At 41.0% G+C, this 14,554-nt stretch overlaps 1 protein-coding gene and 1 pseudogene across 16 annotated transcripts in view; one reads left to right on the forward strand and one right to left on the reverse strand.

Moving 5' to 3' along the window:
• The window catches only part of NSD1 (nuclear receptor binding SET domain protein 1), a 159,392-nt gene that overhangs the window by 118,776 nt on the left and 26,062 nt on the right, over positions 1-14,554 (forward strand). For all 16 annotated transcript variants that reach the window (XM_032269920.1, XM_032269928.1, XM_032269923.1 and 13 more), the window contains 3 exons: positions 1,136-1,315; positions 8,658-8,814; positions 10,772-10,977. In XM_032269920.1, the coding sequence (XP_032125811.1) occupies positions 1,136-1,315; positions 8,658-8,814; positions 10,772-10,977 (543 nt within the window). The remainder of the gene's footprint in view (positions 1-1,135; positions 1,316-8,657; positions 8,815-10,771; positions 10,978-14,554) is intronic.
• Positions 6,401-7,449, reverse strand: LOC116543926 (annotated as a pseudogene).

The raw sequence follows: 14,554 nt of genomic DNA on the forward strand, positions 1-14,554 counted from the left end.
CCAGGCTGTAGTGCAATGGCATGATCTCGGCTCACTGCAACCTCCGCCTCCTGGGTTCAAGTGATTCTCTTGTCTCAGCCTCCCAAGTAGCTGAGATTACAGCCACATGCCACCACGCCTGGCTAATTTTTGTGTTTTTAGTAGAGATGGGGTTTCATAATATTTGTCAGGCTAGTCTTGAACTCCTGACCTCAGGTGATCCACTCACCTTGGCCTCCCAAACTGTTGGGATTACAGGTGAGCCACCACGCCTGGTGTTTTACTGTTGTTTTTTTTCCCTAAAAGCCCAATACTGTGTTTATGCTGGTAAATTCGTGTGAGCTAAAAGAGCCTTGACTTTTTCCATAGAGGATTGAGCAGGCAAAATTTAGCAGTGTTGATGTTTGTTTTAATCAGATTGTCAGTACATTTTTTAGTATGATTTCTTGGACGTATGGGTCTCATCAGTAATTTAGCTTGGATCAAAATTGCAGTTTCACTGGATATGTTGGTGTACCTGTAGCTGTAGCTTCTTGGGAAGCTAAAGCAGGAAGTGGGAGGACTGTTTGAGCACAAGTACTTTGAGGTCACATCCAGCCTTGGCAACATAGGGAAACCCCATGTCTTTATTAATAAAAAGAAAAATGAAAAGAATTGTGGTTTAACTATTGGCTACCTTCCTTTTTTAATTGCTATTACAGATTGCATTGTGGGGTTTGGTGGTTGTTTTGTGCTAGTTTATAACAGATGAAGTATTTTAGGGGATGTATTTCCTCTGGAGAGGGAGTAGTGAAGTTTGTTCACTTGAAAGGTGTTAAGAATCACAGAGTTCCAGGCAAGCGTTATTGTTATGTCCCCTCTCCCTGTTTATTCTGGGGCTTGTTTCCGAGGAGTGAGGCTAGTGATTTGGGCTGGGCTTACCCTTGTTGAAGTAGACTCACTGACAGTTACGAGATTTGATTGATTTTGGAGACTTATCACATATCTCTCATCTGAGCTTTCATGGTGGATCGAGTGTTTAAGGTCAGTCGTCTTGGTGGTCATTCCTTTTATTTGTGACATTTTTTCAATGCTAGCAAATAGACTTGAATAACTCACATTCTTCTCATATTTAATTTTTTTTTTCTTTTGCTTGTCCGTGATTTTCCTGCTTTAGGTCGATTGATGCGCTGTGTCCGCTGTCCTGTGGCATACCACGCCAATGACTTTTGCCTGGCTGCTGGGTCAAAGATCCTTGCATCTAATAGTATCATCTGCCCTAATCACTTTACTCCTAGGCGGGGCTGCCGAAATCATGAGCATGTTAATGTTAGCTGGTGCTTTGTGTGCTCAGAAGGTAAGAAATCACTTCTTCCTCTATTTGTAATCCAAAAAGGAATTAAATCAGTGTTTTAATTGAAACAAAAATACTTATCTTCATATTGCCGCTGGAAAAAATATTAGGAAATGATACTGTTGCTCTTTCATGCAGAATATGATGTCCTGAATTACAGTAATGGTAACATAGCAGAACTTTTTTTGTTTGAGACAGCATTTCACTCCTGTTGCCTGTAATACCAGCACTTTGAGAGGCCAAGGTGGGTAGATCACCTTAGGTCGGGAGTTCGAGACCAGCCTGGCCAACATGGCGAAACCTGTCTCTTCTAAATATTCAAAAATTAGCCAGGTGTGATGGCAGGTGCCTGTAATCCCAGCTACTCGGGAGGCTGAGACAGGAGAATTGCTTGAACCTAAGGAGGCAGAGGTTGCAGTGAGCTGAGATCGCACCACTGCACATTCCAGCCTGGGCAACAGAACGAGACTCTGTCTCAAAATAATAATAATAATAATAATAATACAACTGCAAAGATTAAAAAGCTATATACCGCCCTCACAATTTGCCCTCAAGGATGTTCCTTCTAGGCTTTAAGATCTTTATCCTAAAACAGTTCTGTTGAATTTCACCCTGGCAGTGGAAACCACTTATATTCACAGGTGGGACAGGATGTCATTTCCCTGCTCATCTGAGACACATGCATACCTGATTGCTTCCTCTGCCCTATTGATTATGTAAAAATGCAGATTCACTGAGCCAGATTAAATTGTGTATTCAGTGGAAGGCTGATGAAGGACTCAAAAGAATACAACCTTTTGTCTCTTACCTACCTATGACCTGGAACCCAACCCCCTACCTAGAGTTGTCCCACCTTCCAGACATAACTAGTGACAACATTTCATATACTGATGTCTCATATCTCCCTGAAGTATATAAAAGCAAGCTGTACCCTCACTACCTTAAGCACATGTTGCCAGGATCTCCTGAGGTTGTGTCAAGGGCATGTCCTTCACCTTGGCAAAATAAACTTTCTAAAGTGAGAATGGTATCACATATTTTGAGTTCACATCACTAAGGAGATTTGTATCGTCAGGTGTATGTATATGCCAATAATTCTGTAAGAGAAAAATTACTTGCTTGTGATATATTGTTCCTATAGCCAGAGACTAGAGTTTAGTTAATTGTGGAAACTTTTTTCACTTGGTTGAAATCTGGCAGTTAGGCAGAGTCAATGGATGGGTAAAACTGCTGCCACCTTAGTATAAACCAAGGCAGTACCACCAGATCAATATAGGTAAGCCATCATTGTATTCTGTTTTTTCACCTACTCACAGTAAAAGCATGGCAGTTTCACATTGAAAGTTTCTTGAAGTAAAACACCTTAGTTTTATTAAATCTTGACCATGAGGTGAACATTGTTTTCCTATTCTCTGTGATAAAGTGGAAAGTACATATAAAGCAGTTTCTTTGCATACTGATGGTTATCTTGAGTTAAAGCACTCATGCAACTGAGTTTCAAGGTGAACTATCTGCATTGTTCATGGAACACCATTTTTAATTGTAAGAGTTACTGATAAACTATGGTTATTCATGCTTGTATATTTGACAGATGTTTACTTGAAAATAAACAACTGTGAGCCTATCAATTCAAGAAAAACAACTGCAAAATAATGGCCAATGATAAAATTTGAGCTTTTAAGTGACAGTTAAAATTTTGGCAAACTATTATCTACTGCCTTCAGCCTGACAACTTCTTAGTATTTACTGATGGGTAGTAGTAATAAATGTGATTTTTAAAAGTATTATGATGAAATAGGCCATTTAGAAGATGCACATGACTTATCCAATATTTTTCATATAGCTAAAGCATAATCTTAAAAACCTTGCATATTAAAAGATCCATTCAAAGTAGAAGCCAGATCCCTAGGGTTTGGTGGCTCACACCTATAATCCCAGCACTTTGGGAGGCCGAGGCGGGTGGATCACCAGGTCGAGAGATTGAAACCATCCTGGCCAACATGGTGAAACCCCATCCCTACTAAAAATACAAAAATTAGCTGGGTGTGGTGGCTTACAACTGTAGTCCCAGCTACTCGGGAGGCTGAGGCAGGAGAATTGCTTGAACCTGGGAGACGGAGGTTGCAGTGAGCCCGGATTGCACTGGTGATACAATGTGACTCTGTCTCAAATAAGTAAATAAATAAATAAACAAACAAACAAACCAAAGTAGAAGCCAGATCAGTTAATTTTAATATAATCATTCTAAGTTTGTTGACAGAGTTTCAGTTTCCGTATTGCAACTAAACTCTACACTGTGGAGTTTTAGTATAGTATCAAAGAAGGAATATCCACAGTTATCGAACAGGTTATTTTATCACTCTTTTCCAGTGATATATCTCTGAGAAAATTTGGTCATATTTTCCTCATGTATGTCAAACAAATAACATATTGCAACAAATGCAATTTAAAATACTTGGCAAAATGGGCTGTAGTTGTTGTTTTATGCCTGTAATCCTAGCACTTAGGGACGCAGAGGCCGGTGGACCACTTGAGGCCAGGAGTTCAAGACCAGCCTGACCACCAAGGTGAAACCTGTCTCTACTAATAATACAAGCATTAGGCAGGCATGGTAGTGCATTCCTGTAGGTCCAGCTGCTCAGGAGGCTGAAGCAAAAGAATCACTTGAATCAGGGACTTGGAGTTTGCAGTGAGCTGAAATCATGTGCCTGCACTCCAGCCTGAGTGACAAAGCGAGATCCTGTCTCAAAAAAAATAAAATATTTGCAAAAATGGGTCAGGCTTGATGGCTCATGCCCAATCCCATTACTTTAGAAGGCCATCTCTACCAACAACAACAACAACAAAAAAAAACACTTAACCAGGCATGGCTCGGGAGACTGAGGCAGGAGAATCGCTTGAACCTGGCAGGCAGAGGTTTCAGTGAGTTGACATCATGCCACTGCACTCCAGCCTGGGTGACAAAAACAAGACAAAATTGAGGAAAAATACAGTTTTTACTAAAATGTTAATTATGTTTAATGGATAAATTATTAGTATCTGTTTGCGGGAACTAGGAAATAAAAATAAGAAAAAATAAAATGTATTTAAATACTTAAAATTTTTCTTAGTTTTAAATTTCTCTTCAGCAAATATCTGTATGTATATCCTGTATAAACAAAAGCACTTTGAGTTTCTTGGTAATTTTCGATAGCATAATATGGTCCTGTAAATTCAAGGAAAGCCTGAGACCGAAAAGCCCAAGGACTGCTCCCATCAACTAAGTTTATCCTGTGGTTAGTGAACAGGGATAGAAAATAGCCTTAAAACCTTTTTTCCTCTCGTGTAAAGGAGAGAACTGAAGGTTGTTAACCCAGAGTAGTAGGATAATAATTTGGTAAATTGCAAATTGTAAGGAATCGGATCCTTTCAATTTAGCAGTATGTTTAAAATGTATTTTCTCTTTCTTTCTCTCTTTCACCAAGTGTCTGTCATTTCATCTTTGTTTTAATGGTTCATGCAGTTTTCCCTCTTCTATCTTCCTGATCTTCTGACTTTCTCTTGTATATTACCTCTAGTGTCACGAGATAGACCTTTCCTCCTGCTGCACATCTTGCTACCCAGAGTAGTTCTATTGATTTCTTCCTTCATGTTCTTCCTCAGCATAATCCACATTATGTTCTATCTCGCAAAACAGAGGTGCTTGCCACTTTTCCCCTCAGGTCTGACCTTTTGCCTTTATTCACTGGATTTTCTTTTATCCAGGTTTCTTTTCGTGTTATATCCTTCTTTGAATGCCTCTGTACATGAAATATTTCTTTGTGCATTATGAATGCCAATTTAGTGAAAGGAAGATTTTTCTCCTAAGACTATGTAAGCAGACTAAAGTTATAATTCAGCAGGTAACTGAGCATAGATAGGAATGTTGCAGGAGGTGTTCTGCCACTGGGCTAGTTGAATTTATGTCACTGTTGGTGTACCATTTTACGATTACTCAATTGATCCACAGAATGTGCCAGAATAGCTAAGTAGAGTTTTGGACTGTATAATTGTCCTTCAGACTTGTTTTTTAGCAGCAGACACATTTACAAATGTAATCTTGCTCTGACTCTGAGCTTCATTATATAGTACAGACCAAAGGTGAGCTTTTCCAGTTGAAGTAGGAACCTGATATGAAATGCACACCCTTGGCCCCAACAAATACAAATAAAATTCTCACTCTTTATTTTAAGAGCTTTTTGTAGAGAATTATTAAGAAAAGTTTCTTTCAGCCAGAACCGCCATCTTCCTGTAATTCACTAAAATGATGAACACAAAGGGAAAGAGGAGAGGTACCTGATACATGTTTTCTAGGCCTTTTGGAAAACATGGAGTTGTTCCTTTGGCCATGTATATGTGAATCTGTAAGAAAGGTGATATTGTAGACATCAAGGGAATGGGTACTGTTTCAAAAAGCAATGTCCATAAGTGTTAACCATGGCAAAACTGGAAGCATCTACAGTGTTACCCAGTGTTACCCAGCATGCTGTTGCCATTGTTGTAAGCAAACAAGTTAAGGTCAAGATTCTTGCCATGAGATTTAATGTACGAATTGAGCACATTAAGCTCTCTAATGGCTGAGATAGCTTCCTGAAACGCATGAAGGAAAATGATGAGGAAAAGAGCCAAAGAGAATGGTACCTGGGTTCAACTGAAGCACCAGCCTGCTCTACCCAGAAAGCAGTGAGAACCAATGGGAAGGAGCCTGAGCTGATGGCACCTATTCCCTATGAATTCAGGCATAATAGGTGTTAAAAAATAAAAGACCTCTGACTGGTAAAAAAAAAAAAAGCAAAAATCAGCATGGGAAGAAATTATATATAAAGTGCCAACAGAAGTATGTTTATAGTAGGAGTTTTTGTTAGTTTGTTTCCCAGCTGAGGATTTGTCGGCGTAAATGCAGCCATATACAAACATAAGTTATGAAAAACACAGTCACGATGTGCTCTCACCATCCCCCAAGCTGAGACCCCTAAAGCCCTCTTCTATGGGAGAGAGAGGAAGGGGGAGCCCCGAAACTGCCTAGGAACAGTCAGCCCCTGGGCCCATGCAGGGTGGGAGAGCTGAGCATCAGTGCAATGGATGGTCTATGGAGCAGGATAGCTTGCACAGCTGGCCCTTGAAGTCCAGGTCAATGATGAAGTGCAGGTCCCTGTTGTTCTTGGCGCTGGGCCGAAAGCTGATGGTGCCGAAGATCTCCTCTCCTGTCTTCACATTCACGTAGTCCTCCATGTTGAACACCGTCGGCTTCTAGTATGTGGAGGGGGACTCAGGTGTGGTGGAGAAGCCAGTCCTCTTGTGGCAGTGAACTCGAAGTAGGCCACCAGGGCATGCACATAGTCATTCTGCTTCACTTGTAGGCAGAATAGGGAGGTGAAGGTCAGGTCTTTCTCCTTGATGATGTAAATGTCTACCTCCTTTATGAGGCAAGTATTGGTGACTAGCTGTTTGGGATCCACCATGTCCACTAGGGGCTCGTTGATGGCCACATCTTGGATGCAAGACATGTCGAAGCCATACACATTTTCCCACCAGTGGGTCTTATAGTCCTCGATGGCCATCACATTACAGAGTGGCCTGGTCTGGGAAGATGAGAATGTCAGGCACCAGCCTCTTGTCCTGGGTGTAGAGCATGGTGTTGAGCATGGACTCGTAGAAGAGGCAGTAGCCCATCCGCTCGCTAATGATGATATCCACCTTTTCCACCCAGAGCTCTATTTCCTCCAACTTTTCCTTGATGATGGTCACCACGTGGTCTAACTTGTTGGCTTTGACAATATTCACCACATAATCAGAGATTCTGGACCACTCAATCCCGATGACCTTGCAGGCCCCAACCTTGGTGGCGAACATGCAGAGGATGCCTGTGCCTGAGCCCACTTCCAGCACCACCTTGTCCTTGAAGAGGTGCTGGTTGTGAAACAGGGAATTGCAGTACGTGAGATGTACATGTCGTCTTTCAGCATTTCCTCATGGATGCCAAAGTGAACGTAGGAGTCAAAGTAGTAATCTTTGGGTATCATGTCCTAGGCGTTGGGCTTCTGGCTGCTTTCCGCCTGGCCACAGGACACCTCCATGATACAGTTCATGACCTTGACCGCCACCACCTTCACCTGCACCTATTCTTTCTCTGGCCACCGAGACCCCTGCCTTTTTCTATAGTAGGATTTTTAAGAGGTAAAAGAAGCACAGTGAGAACAAGATTAACGCAGATATATTCTTTGCTAAGGCTATATTCCCCACTTCAGGATAAAACTTGGAATTATATGTTTGAGTCTAGCATGTTTGAAGCATGCTTATTTCTGACAACAGCGTGTCTTCTTTCTTTTTGGCAACAAAATAAAATGTCTGCCTATCTGCTGAAACTACTGTATTTTGTAAAGTTAGTAGCTACTTTTTAGTTGGTTGATTGATTGATTGATGATTGATTGATTGATTGATTTGATTCAGAATCTTGCTCTGTCACCCTGGCTGGAGTACACTGGTGCGGTCTTGGCTCACTGCAATGTCCACCTCCGAAGTTCAAGCAATTCTGTCTCAGCCTCCCAACTGAGAATACAGGCATGTGCCACCACACCTGGCTAATTTTTTAATAGAGACAGGGTTTCACCATGTTGATCTGGCTGTTCTCTAACTCCTGACCTCAAGTGATCTACTTGCTGCAGCCTCCCAACGTGCTGGGATTATAGGCATGAGGCACTGCACCCAACTGAAAAGTTAGTAATTTTACAAGGAGGGAAGGAACTAACCATTTGGAGATACTACTTATGTGTCAGATGCTACTAGGTGATTTAATAGCTAGGTGAGTTCTCAAACAGATGTGGTTATTGTTTATTAGAGAAAACTTACCACTGAGGAAATGATAGCTCTGCAAGGAAAGTAAAATTCACAAGGGCATGTGATCCTAGAGCTAGAATTCCAACCTGAGCCTGATGATAGTTAAATAAAGCTTATGCTGTTCATACTTTGGTCATTGTGTGTCATTGATAATGTTTTTATTTAGTATGTCTTTTAGTGAAGAGAAAGAGAATGTATATATATGTATGAATGTACACATACATTACTTTTACAGGGTTCCTTCTGACTTCATTGCTTTAACTTAATTTTGCCAGTAGGATCTCATGTTTATAAGGTGTGAATCTAACAAGCTTTCAGGGGAGTGGTGTTCAGGAATGTTGAAGTGGGAATACTCCTTCAGCATAGACTTTCTGGGTAACAAATTAAATTAATAAGCCCTTAGCTGGTTAAGAGCTGAGCAAAAGCTGTTTTAGCTGGGTGCTTAAATGCAGTCTTGTGGTCTGAATGCCATGTTTTTTTATTCTTACAGGAGGCAGCCTTCTGTGCTGCGACTCTTGCCCTGCTGCATTTCATCGTGAATGTCTGAACATTGATATTCCTGAAGGAAACTGGTATTGCAATGACTGTAAGGCAGGCAAAAAGCCACACTACAGGGAGATTGTCTGGGTAAAAGTTGGACGATACAGGTAAGCCTGGAGAATAGCACTTATTTCTTTTACCATCCTCTGTTTCTTGGGACTTCTCAGATACAATGCTTAACATATTTTCTAATGATCTTCTTAATTAGATAAGGTACCCTCCCCTCCTCTTATTCATTTTTTTCCTTATAGGAAAAGAAACCTAACTTTATGATTTGTAATTATAGGAACAATACATGTTCTCTGTGGAAATTTTTTTTCTTTTATGTATTTTGTGGAATATTTTTTAATGAAAACACACTAATAATCTCACAAGGCAGATGCATTAACATTTCATCATATGTACTCCCTGACATACCAATACACAGTTATCCTCCCCCCTCTACATCTTTACAGTTTATACTCAGTTTTGTGTCTTGGGTGGGTTGTTTGTTTGTTTTGAGAAAGGGTATCCTCTGTCACCCAGGCTGGAGTGCAGTGGTATGATCATTGCTCGCTGCAACTTCAAACTCCTGGGCTTATGGGATCCTGCTGCCTCAGCCTCCTGAGTAGCTGAGACTACAGGTACATGCCACTGTGCCCAGCCACTTTTTCTTTTTAAAAATATTTTGATTGAATATGGAAAGCTCAAAGAATGTAACATGCATGATTTTAAAGAATAACAAAAGTGGCACCCGTGTATGTATCACCCACTTAAAGAAATAGAACACTATTGGTACTTTTTAGGTTTATTCCATGCCCTGATTCCATTCTTTCCTACCCCTCAGAGGTAACCGTTGTACTAACTTTAGATTTTTCCTTTGCTCTTCCGTGAAGATATACCATGTTTTCTTTGGTATATTTTAGACCTTTATGTAAAGGAATTATTATTGATATATTTTTCTGCAACTTTTTTCATTCACTTTTATGCTCTGAGATTCATCATAGTATAGTATGCTGATTCATTCATAGTTCACTGTTCCTTTATATAGTCACATAATGTCTAGTTCACTTATCCATTTTCCTGTTTGGACTGCGAACATTTGGTCAGTTTTTCTTGGTATATATACTTGGGATCTTGTATATAATATACTTACATACCAGTATATACTTGGTTTGTATACTTAGGGCCTTCTCTAGGGCATTCTCTGGAGTAAAGTAGGTAGTTTCCAGCTTTAATAGGTAGTGCCAAATTGTCTCCCTAAATTGGCTGTGTACTAATTTACATTCTTTGATTTTGTTTGTATGTGTTTGTGTTTTGATATCTTGGTGCTATTATTCCATACTCCTAATGAGGATTGAAGGTTTCCTTTTTAAAGGCCACATTGTATTTTATTTTGTATAGTATACCATGGGTAATACTATTATTTTCTTGATGTTGAGCATTTATATTTTTTCCAGTTTTTCCTTTCTTTTTTTTTTGAGCCAGAGTCTTGCTCTGTCACCCAGTCTGGAGTGTAGTGACATGATCTCGACTCGACTCACTGCAACCTCTGCCTCCCAGGTTCCAGGGATTCTTCTGTCTCAGCCTCCCGAGTAGCAGCGAGTACAGATGGGCACCACCATGCCTGGCTAATTTTTGTAATTTTTATTTTAGTAGAGACAGGGTTTCACCATATTGGCCGGGCTGGTCTTGAACTCCTGACCTCGTGATCCATCCGCCTCGGCCTCCCAGAGTGCAGGGATTGCAGGGGTGAGCCACTGCACCCAGCCAGTTTTTCCTTATAATGCTTCAGTGAATGTTACTGTCATAAGTCTCTGTTCCTATCTCATTATTTCCTTTAGGTAGAGTCCTTGAAGTAGAACAATTGAGTCTAATGGAGTGTGTGCATGTGTGGGAATGTGGGCAGATGTTTTCCAGCTTTTAGCACGTACTACTTGTTTGTGTTCTAGTTAGGTTGTAAGAATGCTGTTAAGATGGACTTAAATGTGGACAGACATTGCTAATCCTTACTCTTATATGAGGTTATTTTCCTAATTCTTGCAGCCTTCTAGAGGTTTCTCTTCTCCTTTTCACCTTTTCCAGGTGGTGGCCAGCTGAGATCTGTCATCCTCGAGCTGTTCCTTCCAACATTGATAAGATGAGACATGATGTGGGAGAGTTCCCTGTCCTCTTTTTTGGATCTAATGATTATTTGTGGACTCACCAGGCCCGTGTCTTCCCTTACATGGAGGGTGATGTGAGCAGCAAGGATAAAATGGGGAAAGGAGTGGATGGGACATATAAAAAAGGTAACTTTATCCTTTTTGTTTCTCAGGCTAACACAGACCTCTGTTGCCTGAGTGTCTGCTCTGTTTTAGAATTCACGTATTTTCCATTTTGAAGCTGTGTTCTGTCCTCTCGGAGCATTATGTGGCTACAAATATAGTATTTTTCAGGGAAGTTAACCCATGTAACTCATTATGTTTGAGCCTTAACCTTTACTTAATTAGAATTTCCTTGAGCTTTTTTTTGACTTATTAGTTGTTTTCTCAGCATCCCATCAAATAATGGAGTTTTGAAATGATTTTATATAAGAAACACAGAGCCTCAGATCTTTCACAGAGGTGCATTCGTTCCAAGGAGTTTAGTTTTTGTTCCTTTTTTTTTCTTTTAAGCTTTTTGGGAAGAAATAAAATTCACCAGATATTGTGGAACAAACCAGTAAAGGTCAAAACATAAATGCTCTGAATCAAGAGAAATTTTTGTAAACTGGCCTAGTAAAGGCAGAGGAGACAGTTGGGTAGAACAGGGTACCCTGTTATCAGCAGAACTAGTTTTATTGCTTACCACGTGGTTGAATCAACTTTGAACCTGGTTTTCTCTTACCAGATAATGGAGAAAGTTTGGTCTCGAAATTCAGTGGGATTATAAAAAGTGACACAGCAGAGTACTTAATTGGTATCCCCTTAGTGGTAATTACCTTCTTCCTGTAGCTGTCCTTTGAAAGACAATATATCTCTTGCTATTTAATATATTTGGTCCTTAAAGTACGGATGGTTCCCGACTTTAAATGGTCCAACTTACACCTTTACGATGATGCACATCTATTATATTCCTCAGCTTATGATGGGATTACATCCAGGTAAACCAGTTGTTAACATGAGGAGCATCTGTTTAAGATTTTGTCTGTAGGGTGAAATGAAAAGGGATTCTAAGCAAGTGACATGCAAGAAGATTCTAAGCATATAAAATTTCCTGGTTAGGGAATAGGAGTTATGTCCATAGGGAACAAGTTTATCAAAGGTTCTGTTTGCCACATGTTATTTTAGTAGCTCCTCACTTAACCTGTTTGTCATGTGGTTTCTATACAGAGATATGGGCTATCAGTTCTACTGCTAATACAAAAATACATAATACTGTGCTATCAGTACTAATACGTCAGGATCTGGGGTCTTGAGTCTTATAATCTCAGATGGTCAGGGATCAAGTGACCAGTATTTTGGCATGCACAGAACTGGCCAACACTGAGGCTGGCAGGGGGAGAAGGTAGAGGAAAAGGAATAGCTCAGGTCTGAGCCTGCCTAAGCTCTGAGATTCTACCAGGGGGTTTTTAGGTGCCTCTGACTTCTTGGAACTTGTGTTTTTGCACGGGAATCTGAAGTAGATACCCGCCTGCCAGGATTTTGGTATTGTTAGTATTGTGGCAGAAGTGTACATTGTATATGCTATGGGAACAGAGCAAGAGGAAGCTGGGGAGCAATGTTTGGAAGTCATGGATGATTACTAAGTGACTCTTTGGGGAAAGAATAATAATAATAGTTATCATTTTTGTTTGCCAGACCCTGTTCAGTGTTTATTTTCTGCTTTAAGTGCTAACAGTAACCCTATAAGGTAGATACCATCCTGATCTTGCAAATGAGGAAACTGAGACAAATTAATGTTAAAGAACTTGCTCAACATTTCAGTACCAGTAAGTGATAAAGGAAGGTTTCTGACTCTGATAGTAGGGCCAGCATCTAAATTAACTTCTACACCAACTTCAAAAAGAAAAAGACTTAAAATGTCTCAAGAAGTCAATACATGTAAAAACATGTGTTGAATCTATTAATAACATCCTGAGTTAGCAACCTCCAAGCATTTGGTATAGTTTAAGCACTTGGTTGGGGGAGCACTGGGCTATTTTCCTGAAAGGATGAATATCTAACTAGATCCCTAGTTAGACCAGAGTTTTAGAAACTTCAGCCTGGGACAGTGTTGGGACCATTAAAAGGTGAGAGTCCGCAAGTGGGGAAATGAGCAAGATGGCTGTTTCAAGTAGTTTGGGGCAGAAATGATGAGGTTCTGCTGAGCACGGTGGCTCACGTCTGTGATCCCAGCACTTTGGGAGGCTGAGGCAGGTGGATCCTTTGAGGTCAGGAGTTTGAGACCATCCTGGCCAACACTTTGAAGTCTGTCTCTACTAAAAATACAAAAAAAAAATGAGCTGGGCATGGTGATATGCACCTGTTATTGCAGCTATTCGGGAGGATGACGGAGGAAAAATCGCTGGAACCTGGGAGGCAGAGGCTGCAGTGAGCCAAGATCACACTGCTGCACTCCAGCCTGGGTGACAGACAAAGCAAGACTCTGCCCCCACCCCCTCCAAAAAAGGAAATAAATAGGCCGGGCGCGGTGGCTCACATCTGTAATCCCAGCACTTTGGGAGGCCAAGGCAGGCAGATCACGAGGTCAAGAGATCAAGACCATCCTGGCCAACATGGTGAAAACCTGTCTCTGCTAAAAAAAATACAAAAATTAGTTGGGCATGGTGGTGCATGCCTGTAGTCCCAGCTACTCGGGAGGCTGAGGCAGGAGAATTGCTTGAACCCAGGAGGTGGAGGTTGCAGTGAGCCGAGATTGTGCCACTACACTCCAGCCTGGCGCCTGGTGACAGAGCAAGACTCTGTCTCAAAAAAAAGAAAGAAAGAAAGAAAGAAAGAGTCAGACTAATGGTGAATGGTTCATGGAGATGGAGAATATGATTTATATTGGACAGATGTTAAGGAGGTAGACTAGGACATGCTGAATAATAGGATATGGGAAAAACACATTTTAGAACAATTTAGATGACTGTGTGGAACACATACAAACTCTGATAGACCGCTACAAGGAAATGAAAAACAGGATAGGTCAGAGGGGAGAGTTTTTTGTTTTTTTGTGTTTTTTGTTTTTTTAAGATGGGGTTTCACCATGTTGATCAGGCTAGTCTCAAACTCCTGACCTTGTTATCCATGGCTTCAGCCTCCCAGAGTGCTGGGATTACAGGCGTGAGTCACCACATCCGGCTGAGGGGAGAGATTCTTTAAAGGATTGACAGAGCATGGGGAAAGGCACAGAGAAGAAAGTGGCAAGAATAGAATTCTCACAGTTTTTAACTTGGGTGAAGAATAATGCATTGCAGTTTTAAGTGCAGAAGAATGAGAATTTTAAGATTTTATTGGACTTTTCAGATATGGCAATCTTTTTCTTTTCTTTTCTTTTTTGAAACGGAGTCTCGTTCTGTTGCCCAGGCTGGAAGTACAGTGGTGTGATCTCCACTCACTGCAACCTCCGCCTTCTGGGTTCAGGAAATTCTCCTGCCTCAGCCTCCTGAATAGCTGGGATTACAGGTGAGCACCACCATGCCCAGCTAATTTTTACATTTTTAGTAGAGATGGGATTTCACCATGTTTGTCAGGCTGGTCTGGAACTCCTGATCTTGTGGTCCACCCGCCTCAGCCACCCAAAGTGCTGAGATTACAGGCGTGAGCCACCACACCTGGCTAGATATTGCAGCGTTTTAAACATGAGAAAGTACAGTGGCCTGGCACAGTGTCTCATACATGTAATCCTAACACTTTTGGAGGC

The sequence above is a fragment of the Sapajus apella genome, unplaced genomic scaffold, assembly GCF_009761245.1.
Source record: "Sapajus apella isolate SASKATOON/1434 unplaced genomic scaffold, GSC_monkey_1.0 scaffold200, whole genome shotgun sequence".
Classification (NCBI taxonomy): Eukaryota; Metazoa; Chordata; class Mammalia; order Primates; family Cebidae; genus Sapajus; species Sapajus apella.